We start from the raw sequence: 19,091 nt of genomic DNA, 5'->3' as shown, positions 1-19,091 counted from the left end.
AGACACTCACAGAGTGAGACTTCTCACAAGCTGAAAGACACTCACAGAGTGAGACTTCTCACAAGCTGAAAGACACTCACAGAGTGAGACTTCTCACAAGCTGAAAGACACTCACAGAGTGAGACTTCTCACAAGCTGAAAGACACTCACAGAGTGAGACATCTCACAAGCTGAAAGACACTCACAGAGTGAGACATCTCACAAGCTGAAAGACACTCACAGAGTGAGACATCTCACAAGCTGAAAGACACTCACAGAGTGAGACATCTCACAAGCTGAAAGACACTCACAGAGTGAGACATCTCACAAGCTGAAAGACACTCACAGAGTGAGACATCTCACAAGCTGAAAGACACTCACAGAGTGAGACATCTCACAAGCTGAAAGACACTCACAGAGTGAGACATCTCACAAGCTGAAAGACACTCACAGAGTGAGACATCTCACAAGCTGAAAGACACTCACAGAGTGAGACATCTCACAAGCTGAAAGACACTCACAGAGTGAGACTTCTCACAAGCTGAAGTCAAATCCTTCAACATAAAATAAATCCTACCTTAAACACAAGTGAAACGTCTGTTTCACCAGCGCTGGAACCTTCTGCACACTTTTGGGGATCTCTGTGTCAAATATGACAAAAACAAGAATTTAATGTGCAAAAAATATCAGGCTAAATGTTCAAAGAACGTTAGCTTACGGTTCTCTAAAGGTTATTTTGAAACTATATGTTTTATTTACGATCAACATTTATGTAAAAGTGCTGTTCTGAGAACGTTCATAATGTTCTACAGAAGTTATCTGTGGAAATGTTCCCTAGTGTTTCTATGAAACTGAAGCCGCTGGCGTCTTGAGACAGATTTAACTAAATGTTTTAACAACAATTAAATCAAGTGATTTAATATGGATGAAATAACTGCATTATTATTCATAAACACTAGAGATCGATGAAGCTTTAACATGGACGCACATCTCCAACAATGGAAGCATCAGATGGATCCTGTGGAATGTACTTTTGGCTGTAGCTGGAGGACGAGGACAGAGCTGCTCCAGGACTGAAATAACTTTGGACATTTACGAAACTAAAACAATCCTTTTATATAGAATTTGAAAATGGACTTGTTTTGAGCCGTAGTTTTAGGTCTTGGATGTTGTAGAAGCGTCTCACGTTGCAGACGGCGTGTTGGCTGACGTGCGAGCTCACTGTTCTGTGTCAAGTTCATCCAGCTCCTTCCACCTTTATGGCTTTTTTATTCATTACAAAGTATTAAATCCAGAACAAACTGTGCTTCATATTGTATCAATAATAAAATCCATAATCACCTGAACTTTCACTGCATAAGCAGTTCAGGGGCCCCGTCCCCAGCACCAAGGGCCCCGTCCCCAGCACCGAGGGCCCCGTCCCCAGCACCAAGGGCCCCGTCCCCAGCACCGAGGGCCCCGTCCCCAGCACCGAGGGCCCCGTCCCCAGCACCGAGGGCCCCATCCCCTGCACCAAGGGCCCCGACCCCAGCACCAAGGGCCCCGTCCCCAGCACCAAGGGCCCCGTCCCCAGCACCGAGGGCCCCATCCCCAGCACCGAGGGCCCCATCCCCTGCACCAAGGGCCCCGTCCCCTGCACCAAGGGCCCCATCCCCAGCACCAAGGGCCCCGTCCCCAGCACCAAGGGCCCCGTCCCCAGCACCGAGGGCCCCGTCCCCTGCACCAAGGGCCCCGTCCCCTGCACCAAGGGCCCCGTCCCCAGCACCGAGGGCCCCGTCCCCTGCACCGAGGGCCCCGTCCCCAGCACCGAGGGCCCCGTCCCCAGCACCGAGGGCCCCGTCCCCAGCACCAAGGGCCCCGTCCCCAGCACCGAGGGCCCCGTCCCCAGCACCGAGGGCCCCATCCCCTGCACCAAGGGCCCCGACCCCAGCACCAAGGGCCCCGTCCCCAGCACCAAGAGCCCCGTCCCCTGCACCAAGGGCCCCGTCCCCAGCACCAAGGGCCCCATGCCCTGCACCAAGGGCCCCGTCCCCAGCACCGAGGGCCCCGTCCCCAGCACCAAGGGCCCCACCGAAATATACCCAGCCCACAGCGCCACCCTGTGGCCGCTCCCAGCTCTGTATCTCAGGGTTTTGGCTCCTACAGACGTCATGACTTTGTTTTACTTTGCTCTCTGTGTCGTCTTTTATGTCTTTTATGTGTTTGAACTTTGAAGAAAATAAGAAAATAGAATTGTCCATAAACGGTCTGCACCTGACAATAAACCGCAGGTGCACATGATGTAACATAAGGGATTCACACAAATACAGTATTTTCTGGACTATAAGTCACACCTTTTTCATAGTTTTATCCGGGGTGCGACTTATACTAATATTTATACTTATACTTATACTCCAGTGCGACTTATATATGTTTTAATCTTCTGTATTTTTTTGACTTATACTCCGGAAAATAAGGTAAACGCTGTAGTGATGCGTCTTTTGAACCGGGGTTCTGAGACTCATTAGACTCATTTCTTCGTCCGATTGTAATAAAACACAGCGTTTTGAAGCATAAAATAATAGAACACGACGTGTCCCCTGGACAGAGCTTCTACTGTCCACTGAGGTCTTATTCTACAGTGAGTCAAAACGCTTGCCTTTCCAGCTAGAGCGCCCCCTGGCGGCCGTCAGCCAAATCTCTAAATCAGATGCACTGTTGTATGGGCGGCAGGGCTCAATGCGTGGGGGGAAAAGTAGCGGCTTAAAGTACAAAATGTACAGTAATAAAACCATAAGAAACAGGATCAGGAGAGTTTCAAAAGGTTTTGTGTTTGATTTGCCCGGATGACTGACAGTATCTGTGAACTTACTCTAAAGAGTTTCCTTTGAAATCCACCAGAACTCCCTTTGAGAAGACACTGTCACTGATGGAGACACAGCCCGGAGCAGATGACCTCTCAGCGCTGACCCTTGAGGACCAAACAGGGGAAATAACTCGTCAAGTTCAACTTTATTTCCAGCTTGAAAATGGAGACTCTCACATTGAGGTGGCATCAGTTTGTTGCTTGTCGGAGGAATCGTTTGTCTGATGGAGAGACTTCTCCGGGTCAGCGCTGTAAAAGAGTGGAAGAGGCGTGTGTCAGATGCCCTCCCAGCCTCCTGTACTGGAGGATGGAGGTCCTGGTACTGTCCAGCTGACTCTACAGGTCAAACTAAACACACAAACCTTGTCACAGAGCTCTTCCTGTGGGTTCCATGTGAATGTCTCCGCGGTCTCATCTCTTTCACAGCAGTTTGAGCGGAAGAGTCTGTTTTGTCTGGATTTCTGAATAAAATAACTGATATATTTAGCCACGTTTCGACCGGCCCAGATCCCACTGAGCAGCCGTCAATCAAATCTCGTTACATCCCCATAATTTTCTTTTTACTTCTTCTGTCTTGTTTATTTTATCTGTACATTATTGTGTATTGTACGTGCTGTTCCCCCGTCTGTAAAAACCCCCCGCCCTTTTTTTTGTATATGTCAAGCGTCTTTGGGTCCCTGAAAAGCACTATATAAATAAAACATGTATTTATTATTATTTATATATATCTAAATCCTCCAGAATTATACTTTTTAATGCATGAGGTATTACACCTGCTGGAGGGTGCGGTTGTCATGACGCTGCTGTGCTTTACACAAACAGAGGATTAAAGGTCTTACTCTGTGTTGAACGTCATGGGCGTGCCCATGGAGCGGTCTGAGGACAGGGACAGAGCTGGAGACTCGGATCTGGGACCAGATCCTGGACCAGGACCTTCTGCGTCTTCTTCAGGACGAGACATTTCTCCTGGAACAGAAAGTGTCTCATGAACGGTAAAAGCTGCAGGTCAGAATCTGTGCTAGAACTGACCTTTGACCTGTTAAAACACAAATGTTTGAGGTGATTTATGTTCAACTTTATTGCCCTGAAGTGACTTTGTCTCACACACGAGAGCACGTCATTACACAAGGGACGAGGACTTAGAGAGTAGCACGCTACGATACATGATACGATACATGATACGATACACGATACGATACACAATACGATACACGATACACGATACACGATAACATCACAATACGATACACGATACACGATACACGATAACATCACAATACGATACACGATACACGATACACGATAACATCACAATACGATACACGATACACGATACGATAACATCACAATACGATACACGATAATACCACAATGATATCACGTTACGATGCACAATACGATAATATGATAATACGATACACGTAGTGTTTGGGCAATATTCATCACAATAAGAATATATTCAGTTTAAATGTGACTGACCACACGGAAAAGTCGGCGCAGACAAAACCGCGCACATTTTTTCAGAATGTGTAAGTTGAAGTCACAGAGAAGCCACTCCATGTTACAGACAACAGTATTAGTTGCCTTAAAAGTGTACATTAAGCCGTTAAAGTTGGTAGTTTTCGGGTCTTTTCCGTGCTTCGCTGGGGGTGTTACCCAACAAAATGTTATTGTTTTCGACCAATCAGCTGCACGTTATAAGCGACACACATGGCTACTTATGCAGCGTCGTCCTGCGGCTGAGGAGCTGCGGAGCGTGACATCAGACACTATCTCGGACGAAATGGAGAAAATCCGTAACTTTGACTGCAAATGCTACGCACGAAGAAAGGATAACTCTCTCCTCGAGAGACATTCGTCAACAAACTATATCCAGAGCTACGAGTGATTCTACGACATCTGGCGTAAGTCGTCACAAGGTACATTGCAATCCCTGCTACATGCTAATGATATGCACATCGAGACTAGGTTCAGTAGGGGTTGTTTCGTCCTGTGCTACCCGCGAGCTAAGCTGGGCCCACGTAAAGCTTCTGGAACCGAACTTTCGTTACCATGGAAACGCAGTGTCATTGACTCTAAATCACAAGTTGCCAAACGTGAAGTTAAACTGACCAACTAAGGGCTTTTCACCTGCTTTTTTATTTTGAAAGTTCCAATAATAACTTCCTGTGCTGCTTTTATTTCGTCTTCACTGGTGAAACAGGTTCTCCACCTTCTTCCTCTCGACTGAACTGAACATTAAAACAAACATGTCAGATATTTCCTGTTTTGGAGCTTTACAACAGGGTTTTTAATACTGAATTCTGAAAAGTTAACTCCAAACACACAAACACTGACTTTGCTCTTCTCTGTTTAACTCACGTAAAGTTATTTCCCTATTGTGACTTTGAGGAAGTGGAACAGAAAAACAATGGAGTTCAGGCCAAAAACAATGAAAAGATCTGATTCTAATCGAGCTCTTGAGAATGTAGTTTCTTTAGTTTCTTTAGTTTCTTAAGTTTCTTTAGTTGCTTTAGTTTCTTTTGTGTGTCCGACAGTGTCACAATCACACATAAACTTAAGCTTCTGCCTCGAGACAAACAAAGACAATAATGTCAGACGCTCTGTAAAAGCTTTGACACAAACATCATGACATTTAAACCACAAATGTACAAATGTATAAAAGTATAAATGTACAAATGTGATATGTACTAATATACGAGTGTATTCTTGTGATAATAAAACACGAGGCTCTTACCGTTGGGGATTTCCACTGAGTCAGAAGTGAAACTGGAGTCAGAATGTAAACAAGGGGGAGGAGCCTTCAACAGGTTTTATTACAGTATTTTTTTAAGTATATTCGACATATTAATTATTGTGCAGAGCTTATAATGTCATCGATCAAAGTCATTTGTGTTTATTTGTTGTTTTTGGACCAAACATGACTCAAGGCACTGGAAATATAAGTTTAAATGTAGAACTCTGGTGCCCTCTGCTGGCAAAAGCTGTTGTAATGGTTAAGAAAAGCACTTTAATTTAAATGCACATTTATTTCATAATCTTACAAAGTGTAAATAAGTAATAAGTATTGTTATTATCTTGTATTCAGCTATTACATAATTATACTGCATTACTGTTGTTTTTCTGTTGACACTAGGGGGCGCTCGGTTGTTTCTTTGCTCATGTTTGATCCTTTTCCAGGGGCCGTGGTGGGAACATTTGAGGCGCCGCTGGGATGAGTTTATGACAGAAGTGACTCCTCATCCCCCAAAAACAAACCCTGACCACAAAGAGTGAACAAGAGTCAGCAACGGAACTGCACGACTAAAGCTGCGATCTGAGGTGACGCCGCAGCTACAAGGACAGCAGCACTAATGTCCAGAGCTAACGCTGCTGAAGCGGGAAGACTCTGCGTCACGTGTTAACAGAGGGATCAGAGAAAATGGAGGATTTACAGCTTGAGCTGATCCAAGCGCTGTGCACGCCATCTAAAGACAATTTAGAGGACATTTTTGGACTCTTTCTGCTGGACATGAAGTTGATTTGTATTTGTAGAACACATTTCAGACACAAGACAATTCAAAGTGTTTAACAAGAAGAAAAACATGAATTAAAATGACAAAGAAATGACAGAAATCACAAAACAGTTTAAGACATAAAAGAGAAAAATCCTTTCGGTCAAACACAGCTAAAGAAAACAGTTTTTATCTTAGATTTGAACATTGTCAGAGTAAAACCTGTCTCACTTCTTCAGGGAGAATGTTCCAGATGTTTGTGCAGAATAACAATGATCAGCTCCCATCTCCCACGAGACGAGCTGGAGAGCTGGAGGATCAGGGCGTGGCTGGAGGGTCAGGGCGTGGCTGGAGGATCAGGGCGTGGCTGGAGGATCAGGGCGTGGCTGGAGGATCAGGGCGTGGCTGGAGGATCAGGTGGCTGGAGGATCAGGGCGCGGCTGGAGGGTCAGGGCGTGGCTGGAGGGTCAGGGCGTGGCTGGAGGATCAGGGCGTGGCTGGAGGATCAGGGCGTGGCTGGAGGATCAGGGCGTGGCTGGAGGATCAGGTGGCTGGAGGATCAGGGCGCGGCTGGAGGGTCAGGGCGTGGCTGGAGGGTCAGGGCGTGGCTGGAGGATCAGGGCGTGGCTGGAGGGTCAGGGCGTGGCTGGAGGATCAGGGCGTGGCTGGAGGATCAGGGCGTGGCTGGAGGATCAGGGCGTGGCTCAGGTGTTGTACATCAAAGACAAAATAGAAGAAATGTGGAAACACGGAGAACTCACAGTGACTGATTCACCTGAGCTTGAGTCTGTGTTGAACCCGGAGCAACGACACACGAGAGTAACACCAGAGCAGAGTTAGAAATATCACCACATGAACACTGTTTTGTGCAGATTATTAGCGTTAGCAATTAGCGCCTCCATTAGCATCCATGCTAACATGGAGTACAGGAGTAACTCTTGAAGCTGGAGAGCAGCTGAGCCCTGGTGGAGCAGAGGACGTAGACTGGGTGGAGTCAGGCTAAACGTATGCTAGCTTCAGGAAGTTGAAGTTAAATATTGATATCACTTATCTGCAAATGTGATGAACATATTTGCTGCTCTCTTAAAATGACTGAACAGAATGTGTGGTATATTGCACTAGAGTACTGTATGGTAATAGTATATGCTATATTCTCCTAATGTGAACGTGTTACACTGTGTGAAATAGTGTCATTATTAGTGCTCACCAATAGAGGGCGCACTTGTTGTGAAGAGTTCTAGAGCAAGTGACGCCGGATGAACCTGTGCTAAAGTTGGATTAAAAGACACGACTGGAATTGAGATGTTGTTCTCTTTTATTTCAGCCAAGATACAACATCTTTTCTTTTCGACCATGGGCACTCTAGTATCGTTTGATGCTAAAAATCAAAGCTGGGAAGAATATTGTGAAATGATGGAGCAGTTTTTTGAGGCCAACGAAATTAATAACGGAGACAAGCAGAGAGCTGTTCTCCTCAGTGTGGCCGGTGCATCGACGACAGTTTAATGCGGAATCTGCTCAGCCCAGAAAAAACAAAAGATAGAACCATTTCGACCCGAGCCCAAGTGAAATGGTCCAAAGGTACAAGTTTGATTCCCGCAGTCAAGTCAAACGAGTCAGTGTTGGATTACGTGGCCGAGCTGCGGAGGCTGGCACAGGACTGTTACTACGGTGACATGTTACAGCAGAAGTTGCGAGACAGGATCGTGTGTTGTATCAATGATGATCGCATTCAACCACGACTCCTGGCAGAAACGGACTTAACTTGTGAGAAAGTGTATTCATTGCAGTTGATTCTGAAAGAGCAAATCAAAAGGCACAGGACGTCCAGAATCCAAACGCAGTGACAAAGTGCTTCACACTAAACAAGGGTTCGTACAGCAGTGGAGCGTTCAAGAGCGCAACGCAGGAGAGCTATCGATGCTAAGGACAAGACAACCCAGCTGAGTGTGAGTTTAAACAAGAAAAATGTCAGAGCTTGTCGAACAAAAAGTAAACAACAGAAGGGAAATGTTTCATTTGATGCTGCAAAAAAGGATATGAGAAGTTCAAGCTACATAATGTTCAAGAGCAACAAGAGGACTGTCCTTTTGCTTTAAAGTCTACCAAGTTCAACTGGGACGTATCAGTGACATACATTTGAGGGGAGTTGAGCCGTTCATTGTGAGCATGAAACTAAATGAAGTAGATGCAGTTTCACAGTAATGAATGAGAAGACATTTCAAACAACATGGGAAGAAGGAAAAATAAAGTTTACACCGGAGTGAAAGTGAAAGTGGTGGGAGCTGCTGATGTGGAAGTGAATATAACCAGCAAAGAGCCAAACTGCTGATGGTTGTTGGCCCCACACTACTGGCCCCACACTGCTGGCCCCACACTGCTGGCCCCACACTGCCGACCCCACACTGCCGGCCCCACACTGCCGGCCCCACACTGCCGGCCCCACACTGCCGGCCCCACACTGCCGGGCCCACACTGCTGGCCCTACACTGCTGGCCCCACACTGCTGGCCCCACACTGCTGGCCCCACACTGCCGGGCCCACACTGCTGGCCCCACACTGCCGGGCCCACACTGCTGGCCCTACACTGCTGGCCCCACACTGCTGGCCCCACACTGCTGGCCCCACACTGCCGGGCCCACACTGCTGGCCCCACACTGCCGGGCCCACACTGCTGGCCCCACACTGCTGCCCCACACTGCTGGCCCCACACTGCTGCCCCACACTGCTGACCCCACACTGCTGCCCCCACACTGCTGACCCCACACTGCTGGCCCCACACTGCCGGGCCCACACTGCTGGCCCCACACTGCCGGCCCCACACTGCCGGCCCCACACTGCCGGCCCCACACTGCCGGCCCCACACTGCCGGCCCCACACTGCCGGGCCCACACTGCTGGCCCTACACTGCTGGCCCCACACTGCTGGCCCCACACTGCCGGGCCCACACTGCTGGCCCCACACTGCCGGGCCCACACTGCTGGCCCCACACTGCTGGCCCCACACTGCCGACCCCACACTGCCGGCCCCACACTGCCGGCCCCACACTGCCGGCCCCACACTGCCGGCCCCACACTGCCAGCCCCACACTGCCGGGCCCACACTGCTGGCCCTACACTGCTGGCCCCACACTGCTGGCCCCACACTGCTGGCCCCACACTGCCGGGCCCACACTGCTGGCCCCACACTGCCGGGCCCACACTGCTGGCCCTACACTGCTGGCCCCACACTGCTGGCCCCACACTGCTGGCCCCACACTGCCGGGCCCACACTGCTGGCCCCACACTGCCGGGCCCACACTGCTGGCCCCACACTGCTGCCCCACACTGCTGGCCCCACACTGCTGCCCCACACTGCTGACCCCACACTGCTGCCCCCACACTGCTGACCCCACACTGCTGGCCCCACACTGCCGGGCCCACACTGCTGGCCCCACACTGCCGGCCCCACACTGCCGGCCCCACACTGCCGGCCCCACACTGCCGGCCCCACACTGCCGGCCCCACACTGCCGGGCCCACACTGCTGGCCCTACACTGCTGGCCCCACACTGCTGGCCCCACACTGCCGGGCCCACACTGCTGGCCCCACACTGCCGGGCCCACACTGCTGGCCCCACACTGCTGACCCCACACTGCTGCCCCCACACTGCTGACCCCACACTGCTGGCCCCACACTGCTGGGCCCACACTGCTGACCCCACACTGCTGGCCCCACACTGCTGGGCCCACACTGCTGGCCCCACACTGCCGGGCCCACACTGCTGGCCCCACACTGCTGGCCCCACACTGCTGGGCAGAGGCTTGAGGAAATTCAGTTGGACTGGAAAGAGGTGAAAGCGAAAAATAAGGCTCGTCAGGTACAGCACTTACACCTGAAACAAATAACACTACAAGAAATACTGTGTAAGAACGAAGAAGTGTTCAAAGAGGAACTAAAGCCACAATTCATGTGAAAGAAAATGCTGTTCCGTGCTTCTTTTGTCCAAGATCGATTCCTTTTGCCATGAGAGCAAAAGTGGATGAGGAAATTGACAGATTGTTAAAGGAGGACATTATCACGCCTGTGAAATGTGCTGCATGGGCCGCGCCTGTTGTACCCATCCTGAAACCAGTGGGAACCGTCAGGTTGTGTGGAGACTACAAACTAACGGTAAACACTGTTTCCTCATTGGAGCAATATCCAATACCCAGAGTGGATGATTTGTTCAATGCACTAGTTAAAGGTTCACCAAACTAGATATGAGTCTTATCAACAGATACTGATGGATGATGAGGCAAAGAAATAGCTCACGGTGAACACACACAGAGGACTGTTCACTTACAACAGACCACCGCCTTGTTCCAAAGGACCATGGAGAGTCTCTTAAGTGGGATTCCTCTGGTCGTGGTTTATCTGGATGATATTTTGGTCAGTGGGGTGGACAAAGCTGATCACTTAAAGAATCTGGATATTGTGCTGACAAAGCTAAAAGAAGCTGGATTGCGCCTCAGAAGAAATAAGTGCACCTCTCTTCAGGATGAAGTGGAGTATTTGGGATACAGAGTGGATTCACAAGGATTACATCCCTGTGTAAAAAAGTCAAAGCAATCCAAGATGCTCCAGCTCCTACAAATGTCACAGAGCTGAAATCGTTCCTGGGGCTGTCAAATTACTACAACAAGTTCCTTCCCAACTTAGCAACAAGATTGGCTCCGTTACACGAACTGTTGAGACATGATGTTCGTTGGAAATGAAACAAAGAACAGGAACAAGCTTTTCAAAGCTCCAAAGACTTGCTGAACACGTCGGATGTTCTGGTGCACTACTCAGCTGATCGAGAGCTGATACTGTCGTGTGATGCTTCGCCTTATGGAGGAGGGGCGGGGCCATCACACGTCATGGAAGATGGAAGTGAGAGACCGATTGGATTTGTCTCGCGCACTTTGCAACCTGCCGAGACAAGATACTCACAACTGGACAAAGAAGGACTGGCCGTGATATTTGGTGTGGAAAAAATTCATAAATACATATATGGACGGAACTTCACCATTTATACCGATCACAAGCCGCTGATTTATCTGTTCAGTGAAAAGAAGCCGATTCCCCAAATGGGATCTCCAAGAGTTCAAAGGTGGGCAGTTAAACTCAGTGCGTACAAGTATAACATTGTGTACAAACCAGGAAAAAACCATGCTAATGCCGACGCCCTGAGCAGATTGCCAGTTCCGGTCAAACTAAAGGAAGAGGAGAGGACTGAGCACGTTCTGATGATGGACTTGTTAGATGAGACATTGGTCGATGCAAACCAAATAAAAAAGTGGACTTCCAAAGACGAAGTACTAGCTCACGTCCATGGATACATCCTAAAGGGTTGGCCGCAGAAACAGAACCGAGTCTTAAACCTTTCCACCAGAGAAGAATGGAGCTCAGCGTAAAAGACGGCTGTGTTCTCTGGGGAGCTCGAGTTGTTATTCCAACAGAAGTGAGAGAGTTTATGCTCAAACGTCTACATCAAACTCACAGCGGAATGACAAAAATGAAAGGTCTGGCAAAGATCGTACATGTGGTGGCCAGGAATGGACCAGGATGTAGAAAAAACTATTCAGGCCAGTCATGAGTGTCAATCTCACCAGAAAGCACCAGCTCCTGCACCATTGCACCCGTGGGAACGGCCTGAGTCGCCATGGTCAAGGATTCATGTGGACTATGCAGGACCTTTCCGTGGAGAAATGTTTCTGGTGATCGTGGATGCACGTTCCAAGTGGTTGGACTAGCACTTCTGACCATTGAGAAACTTAGACAAAGTTTTAGTGTTTTCGGTTTACCAAAAATGCTCGTGTCCGACAACGGGACCTGCTTCACAAGGGCGGAGTTTGAGACGTTCATGAACCAAAATGGTGAGATCTGCTTCCTTTCACCCGTCCTCCAATGGGCTCGCTGAGAGAGCGGTTCAGACCTTCAAAGAGGGGATGAAAAAGATGAAAGAAGGAACAATACAAACAAGGCTTTCGAGATTCTTGTTTGGTCAGAGAATTACACCTCACGACAGGGTTGTCACCTGCAGCGTTGATGATGTCACGCAGACTGAGATCCGCCCTGGATTTAATCATGCCGGACATGAAAACAAAAGTTCAACAAAAACAACTGGAACAAAAAGAAACTCACGACAGCCAGAGCAAATCGAGATGCTATTCATCTGGAGCAAAATGGATTCCTGGCGTGGTGCAAGACTGTTCAGGACCTCTTTCTTACCGTCAGTGTTGGAAGTGGTCAAGTGATGAAAAGGCATGTAGATCAGGTCAGATCTAGATTATCCGATCCAGAGCTAACTGTTGAATAAGAGACTACCTTGCCATTGTTTACAAATGTTACACAAACTACTCTTGAGTCGGTGCAGACACAAAACAAATCCATGTTAGAACTGACCACTGCTGGTCAAGAGAGCGTTGCAGAATGACCTCTTGCTCCAGACGGTCAGGTTGAGTCAGACGTGAGACGCTCGACTAGAGAGAGACGTACACCTGTTCATCTGAAACATTTTGTTCGCTAAAGTAAAAAAAGGAAAACGGTGCAATGACGTTTCAGTCATTTTGAGTTGTTTACAAGTGTGTGTTTGCTGTGTTATGTCGTGACCTTTAATTATTATAAATGACTGAGTTACGTGTTGTTCGGTTAAAGGTGGGGGAGATGTGGTATATTGCACTAGAGTACTGTATGGTAATTGTATATGCTATATTCTGCTCCTCTTAATGTGAACGTGTTACAGTGTGAAATAGAGTGTCATTATTAGTGCTCACCAATAGAGGGCGCACTTGCCCCTTGTGCATGTTGTGAAGAGTTCTAGAGCAAGTGACGCGACTGGAATTCAGATGTTGTTCTCTTTTATTTCAGCCAAGATACAACAGAATGTAAAGACAAGAACATGTTGATTTGAACATGATTTCAGTTTAAGCATTTCAACTAAATATATCATTTTAATTTATCACGACAAAAAAGTTAAACCACATAGGCCACATACATATTAGCAGAGTAATTATGCTCTATTTTGATATGAAAAGACAAACAAACTACATAATAAACAGTTTTGGCTAAACTACAGTGTATTTGCTGTGGTCACAATCTATTAAAGGTTAAATGTTCATATTTCTTGTTTTTTATAGACAAATTAAACATATGCAGTGGTGGAAAGTACAAAAGTGGATATTTTCTACTTTTACGTCACAGGTGGGTGCACGGTGGCCAAGGCGGTTAGCGCTCTTGAAGGAGATCATGGGTTCGATTCCTGGACCAGAGCAACATCACATGATCTCTCTGGGTGGAGTCTGCATGTTCTCCCCGTGTTACCGTGGGTTCTCTCCGGCTCCTCCCACAGTCCAAAGACAAGCAGTGAATGAATGTGAGAGTGAACTGTCTGTAATGTCTATGTCTCTGTGACGAGTTGGCCACTGTCCAGGGTGTACCCCGCCTAAGGCCCAAAGTCACTGGGATAGGCTCCCGTCACCCGCGACCCCGAAAGGGAAGAAGAGGTAGAAAATGAATGAATGTCACAGCATTTGAAAGCAGGATCTGTTCTTTCTACTCTAAAAAGAAAAGTGAAACTATTTTTTCTTATGATTTTTGACCTGCTGAACGAGCTGAAGGGTTTGTTTTTGTGACCACGTTTATGGTGACATCTCGTCTACTTTTTTGGTTCAAGTCCAAGCTCTAGTACAAAATGTGTAACTTTAATACTGCTATTTCTACTTTTACTTGAGGATTTATTTTCCTATATCTGTAGTTTTAAATAAATAAAAGCTGTACTTCTTCCACCACTGAACATATTGTTTTTATATTTTTAGCTCACACAGAGTGATGGAGGAGTTAAATGGCTTGGTCTTGATTCTGAAGGCAGGATGGACCTCTTCAGTGAACCTGGTCTTAAACGTCTGCAGGTGGATCTTCTGCTCTGGAGAAACAGCATAGAAGGACAGGACGCCTCCCTCCCAGTCCAGGTAGACCCCCACTTGATTTGTCGACTTTGATTTGAAAGACCTTCTCTTGTTTTCATGCAGCACAGAAAACGTTTCTTCGGTGCATCCGAAGCTCCAGGAGAGGGCGTTCTTCCCCAAACAGCTGTCGTCTCCTTCTCCTTTGCGTTTGATGCTTTTGTAGGTCACTGCGATGTAGACGTCTCCAGTCCACTCCACCTCCCAGTAGCTCCGCCCTCGCAGCCCCTCCACACACAACACCTGCTTCCAGTAGTGGAACCGCTCAGCGTGATCGGGGTAAGACTGCTTCTCCTGCTCCAGTGAAATACTTCTGTCGTTATTGGAGAAAATCATCCTTTGGTTTGCAGTGTTTGGGTCAAATATGAGCTGACATGCATCTGCAGAAGACAGAAATACAGTATTTACCTTCAGCAAAGAAGAAGTTGAACTTCTGAACCGTTGACACTTACATTTGCTTAAACCTTCTCGTAATCTCTCCTCTCCTCCGTGATCTAAGCTGTGAAAGGAATGAAAAGGTTTGAACTAAAAGCTATAAACCATAGTTGCTCTTTGTTTTTGAGGATGGAGAATACCATGTGTTATTACCTGAGTTTCTTCTGAGGATCATCAAACAGCTCAGTGAGTTTCTTTGCTTCAGTTGGTCCTGGATTGTTGTAGCTCAAGTCCAGCTCCTTTAAACCTCCAGAGCTCAGAGCCGAGACCAAAGACGCACAGCCGCTTTCAGAGACTTGACAACCAGAGAGCCTGCAGAACATAGCATAAGTAAGCTAGCTGTTAGCTCTGTTAGCTCAGCTGAGCTAAGCTGTTAGCTGTTTGTTCTGACCTGAGCGTCTCCAGTTTACAGTGGGGGCTCTTCAGGGCGATGCAGAGAGTCTGGACCCCTGAGTCCTGGAGGTCATTGTTGCTGAGGTCCAGCTCTCTTAGACTGTTGGTCTCTGAGTCCAGGACTGACCCCAGAGCCTCACAGGAGCGAGCGGACAGACCACAGAAGATCAACCTGAGCAAGAGAGAAGAGTTTACAGCCTGAAATAGACCTGAGCGTTTCAGAGCACAGACCTGAACGTTTCAGAGCACAGACCTGAGCGTTTCAGAGCACAGACCTGAGCATTTCAGAGCACAGACCTGAGCGTTTCAGAGCACAGACCTGAGCATTTCAGAGCACAGACCTGAGCGTTTCAGAGCACAGACCTGAGCGTTTGCAGAGTACAGACCTGAGCATTTCAGAGCACAGACCTGAGCGTTTGCAGAGCACAGTCCGGCTTCTTCAGCCCCTCACACAGCACGAGGACCCCAGAGTCTTGCAGAGGATTATTACTGAGGTCCAGCTCACTCAGACTGCACTGAGAGTCGAGGCCTGAGGCCAGAGCTTCACAGGCTTTGTCTGTCAGACCACAGCCGCTCAGCCTGAGACGGAAGAACATCAAAAGGACATTAAGACAAGGAAGCTTATTGGAGTGTACAGGCATTTGAAAGTCTCAGTAGTTTCATGTATGAAAAACAAACCTGAACTGAAATACAAACGTACAGAGCTTTGGTGGATTGTTTGACGATGGGCATCAGATCGAGCAGAGCCGTCTCTGATTGTTGGTATTTGCTCAGATATAACTCTGGTTCTTCTGTGGACAGTAAGATGCAGACCAGTGCGGTCCACTGAGCAGGAGACAGATCTGAGGGGATCTTCTCAGAGCTGAGCCAGGCCTGGACCTCCTCACAAAGACTTGTGTCCTTTAGCTCGATCAGACACTGCAGCAGCGTCAGGTTCCTCTTCACTGACAGACCTGACTCTAACTTGGCTTTCAAATATTTGGCTGTTTCCTGGTTTGACTCTGGACTTCCTGTTGGCTTCACTAACCCTCTGAGGAGCCTCTGGTTACTTTCAAGAGATAAACCAAGAAAGAATCGTAGGAACAGGTCCAGATGTCCATTTTGACTCTCTAAAGCTTTGTCCACTGTCGTTCTGTAAAACTGTATCAGAGAAGGTTTGCGGTGAAATAGTTTAGACCAAAGAGACTGTTTTTCTGGGAGCTGGTCGTCCATGAAAGTGATGTGAACGTGAAGAGCAGCCAGAAACTCCTGGACGCTCAGATGGACAAAGGAGAAGACTTTGTCCTTGTAGAGACCTTGCTCCTCTTTAAACCACTGTGTGAAGACTCCTGAATACACAGAAGCTTCTGTAAGATCGATGCCACAGTCGATTAAATCAGACTCATAGAAGATCAGGTTTCCTTTCTCCAACTGATCAAAGGCCAGTTTGGATAAAATCTTGAGAGTATTCTTTCCTTCTGGAGTCCAGTGAAGGTCTGTATCAGATTTATTTTTATATTTCATATTAGTCATTTTGGCCTGGACGACCACAAAGTGGATGTACAGCTCTGTCAGGGTTTGAGGCAGCTGTGGAGAAAAAGAATGGAAGGATTAAACATTATCTTTGTAATTGTATTGTAGCGTCTCTCTGTTGACCTACAAACTGTGAGAAGCACTCCCTTCATGGAACAAAACTTAAGCAGGAAATGTATGACGGACTTGGTAACAGGGCGACGCAGTATTATGCAGAGGCACTAAGTACGTTCTGTTATTAGAGCGAGCCTGTAAATATTGACTCAGGGCTCGTGTGGGTTCAAACCTCCAGATACAGAAGGTCCAGGATTGAATATTTACCACTCACACTGAACAGTGTGCAAACTGGGGTGGACCAAGTATCAATCCCTGTGGGACCTGATTTCAGTCATGCAGGTCTGGTCACTACTGCCTCTAGATGAATGACATAAAACAGAGACTCACCTTGCCGTCTCCAGTTTGAAGGACATGGTCCATGACTTTGGCAGTGATCCAGCTGAAGACTGGGATGTAGCACATGCTGTGGACGCTGCGTGAGGCTTTCACATGAGTCAGGACCTTAGATGCTTGTTCTTCGTCTCTGAATTTCTTCCTGAAGTAAATCTCTTTCTGTGCGTTTGTGAACCCCCTGACCTCTGTCACCATGTCGACACAGGAGGCTGCAATCTGATTGGCTGCTGCCGGGCGAGAGGTGATCCATACTTGGGCAGAGGGAAGTAGTTCGCCCCTGATCAGGTTCACCAGGAGAATCTCTATGGAGGTTTTCTCTCTCACGTTTGAGACGGCCGGAGTTTTGGTGAAGTCCAGCTGCAGACGGCTCTCGTCCAAACCGTCCAAAATGAAAAGACACTTAAACTCTTCAAACCTGCAAATGCAGTGGCTCATTTGAGTGAAGAAATGTCCAATGAGTCCATATAAACTGATGGTCTCTTCTCTGAGAAGATTGAGCTCTCTGAAGGTGAAGGGGAAGATGAAGTTCAGGTCCTGGTTGTTTCTGCCCTCAGCCCAGTCCAGACTGAACTTCTGAGTCAGGACTGCACCTGACAATAAACCGCAGGTGCACATGATGTAACATAAGGGATTCACACATAAATACAGTATTTTCTGGACTATAAGTCACACCTTTTTCATAGTTTTATCCGGGGTGCGACTTATACTTATATTTATACTTATACTTATACTCCAGTGCGACTTATATATGTTTTATTCTTCTGTATTTTTTTGACTTATACTCCGGAAAATAAGGTAAACGCTGTAGTGATGCGTCTTTTGAACCGGGGTTCTGAGACTCATTAGACTCATTTCTTCGTCCGATTGTAATAAAACACAGCGTTTTGAAGCATAAAATAATAGAACACGACGTGTCCCCTGGACAGAGCTTCTACTGTCCACTGAGGTCTTATTCTACAGTGAGTCAAAACGCTTGCCTTTCCAGCTAGAGCGCCCCCTGGCGGCCGTCAGCCAAATCTCTAAATCAGATGCACTGTTGTATGGGCGGCAGGGCTCAATGCGTGGGGGGGAAAGTAGCGGCTTAAAGTACAAAATGTACAGTAATAAAACCATAAGAAACAGGATCAGAAGAGTTTCAAAAGGTTTTGTGTTTGATTTGCCCGGATGACTGACAGTATCTGTGAACTTACTCTAAAGAGTTTCCTTTGAAATCCACAAAAATGTCCTTTGAGAAGACACTGTCACTGATGGAGACACAGCCCGGAGCAGATGACCTCTCAGCGCTGACCCTTGAGGACCAAACAGGGGAAATAACTCGTCAAGTTCAACTTTATTTCCAGCTTGAAAATGGAGACTCTCACATTGAGGTGGCATCAGTTTGTTGCTTGTCGGAGGAATCGTTTGTCTGATGGAGAGACTTCTCCGGGTCAGCGCTGTAAAAGAGTGGAAGAGGCGTGTGTCAGATGCCCTCCCAGCCTCCTGTACTGGAGGATGGAGGTCCTGGTACTGTCCAGCTGACTCTACAGGTCAAACTAAACACACAAACCTTGTCACAGAGCTCTTCCTGTGGGTTCCATGTGAATGTCTCCGCGGTCTCATCTCTTTCACAGCAGTTTGAGCGGAAGAGTCTGTTTTGTCTGGATTCATCCTGGAAAATAAAATAAAAATAACCGATATATTTAGCCACGTTTCGACCGGCCCGGATCCCACTGAGCAGCCGTCAATCAAATCTAAATCCTCCTGAATTATACTTTTTACTCCTGAGCTCGATCTCAGTGAGTCACAAAAAGACCTTTAGTCATTCCATTCTGTGTGTGTGAGGGGCGTGGCTAAAGCTAGTGCGTGTGAGGGGCTTGGCTAAAGCTAGTGTGTGTGAGGGGCGTGGCTAAAGCTAGTGCGTGTGAGGGGCTTGGCTAAAGCTAGTGTGTGTGAGGGGCGTGGCTAAAGCTAGTGTGTGTGAGGGGCGTGGCTAAAGCTAGTGCGTGTGAGGGGCGTGGCTAAAGCTAGTGTGTGTGAG

General features: G+C 47.6%; 1 protein-coding gene and 2 long non-coding RNA genes across 3 annotated transcripts in view; all 3 read right to left on the bottom strand.

Annotated features, from left to right (window-relative positions):
* The window catches only part of LOC140374614 (uncharacterized), a 26,209-nt gene extending 8,556 nt beyond the window's left edge, over positions 1–17,653 (bottom strand). Inside the window, exons 1-11 of the mRNA XM_072461543.1 lie at positions 17,069–17,653; positions 15,813–16,678; positions 15,521–15,691; positions 15,111–15,284; positions 14,873–15,031; positions 14,737–14,783; positions 14,127–14,664; positions 9,449–10,139; positions 8,823–9,393; positions 1,321–2,118; positions 557–618 (exon numbers count right to left, since the gene is read on the bottom strand). Of these exons, the coding sequence (XP_072317644.1) occupies positions 557–618; positions 1,321–2,118; positions 8,823–9,393; positions 9,449–10,139; positions 14,127–14,664; positions 14,737–14,783; positions 14,873–15,031; positions 15,111–15,284; positions 15,521–15,691; positions 15,813–16,678; positions 17,069–17,509 (4,518 nt within the window). The 5' untranslated portion in view covers positions 17,510–17,653. The remainder of the gene's footprint in view (positions 1–556; positions 619–1,320; positions 2,119–8,822; positions 9,394–9,448; positions 10,140–14,126; positions 14,665–14,736; positions 14,784–14,872; positions 15,032–15,110; positions 15,285–15,520; positions 15,692–15,812; positions 16,679–17,068) is intronic.
* Positions 2,506–3,785, bottom strand: LOC140373689 (uncharacterized). The gene is made up of 3 exons (XR_011929044.1): positions 3,664–3,785; positions 3,002–3,285; positions 2,506–2,929 (listed from the first exon to the last, which is right to left on the bottom strand). It is a non-coding gene; the product is annotated as an uncharacterized lncRNA (long non-coding RNA).
* Positions 17,654–18,270: 617 nt separating the features above from the next.
* LOC140373688 (uncharacterized) lies at positions 18,271–18,768 on the bottom strand. Its single transcript, XR_011929043.1, has 3 exons — positions 18,621–18,768; positions 18,436–18,507; positions 18,271–18,363 (listed from the first exon to the last, which is right to left on the bottom strand). It is a non-coding gene; the product is annotated as an uncharacterized lncRNA (long non-coding RNA).
* Between the last annotated feature and the right edge of the window lie 323 nt (positions 18,769–19,091).

This window comes from Eucyclogobius newberryi, unplaced genomic scaffold (genome assembly GCF_026437365.1).
Source record: "Eucyclogobius newberryi isolate DKJ021-1_F unplaced genomic scaffold, fEucNew1.0.hap1 SCAF_3, whole genome shotgun sequence".
Taxonomy (NCBI): domain Eukaryota; kingdom Metazoa; phylum Chordata; class Actinopteri; order Gobiiformes; family Gobiidae; genus Eucyclogobius; species Eucyclogobius newberryi.
The sequence above is the reverse complement of the archived record's forward strand: the minus strand, read 5'-3'. Positions and strand labels throughout refer to the sequence as shown.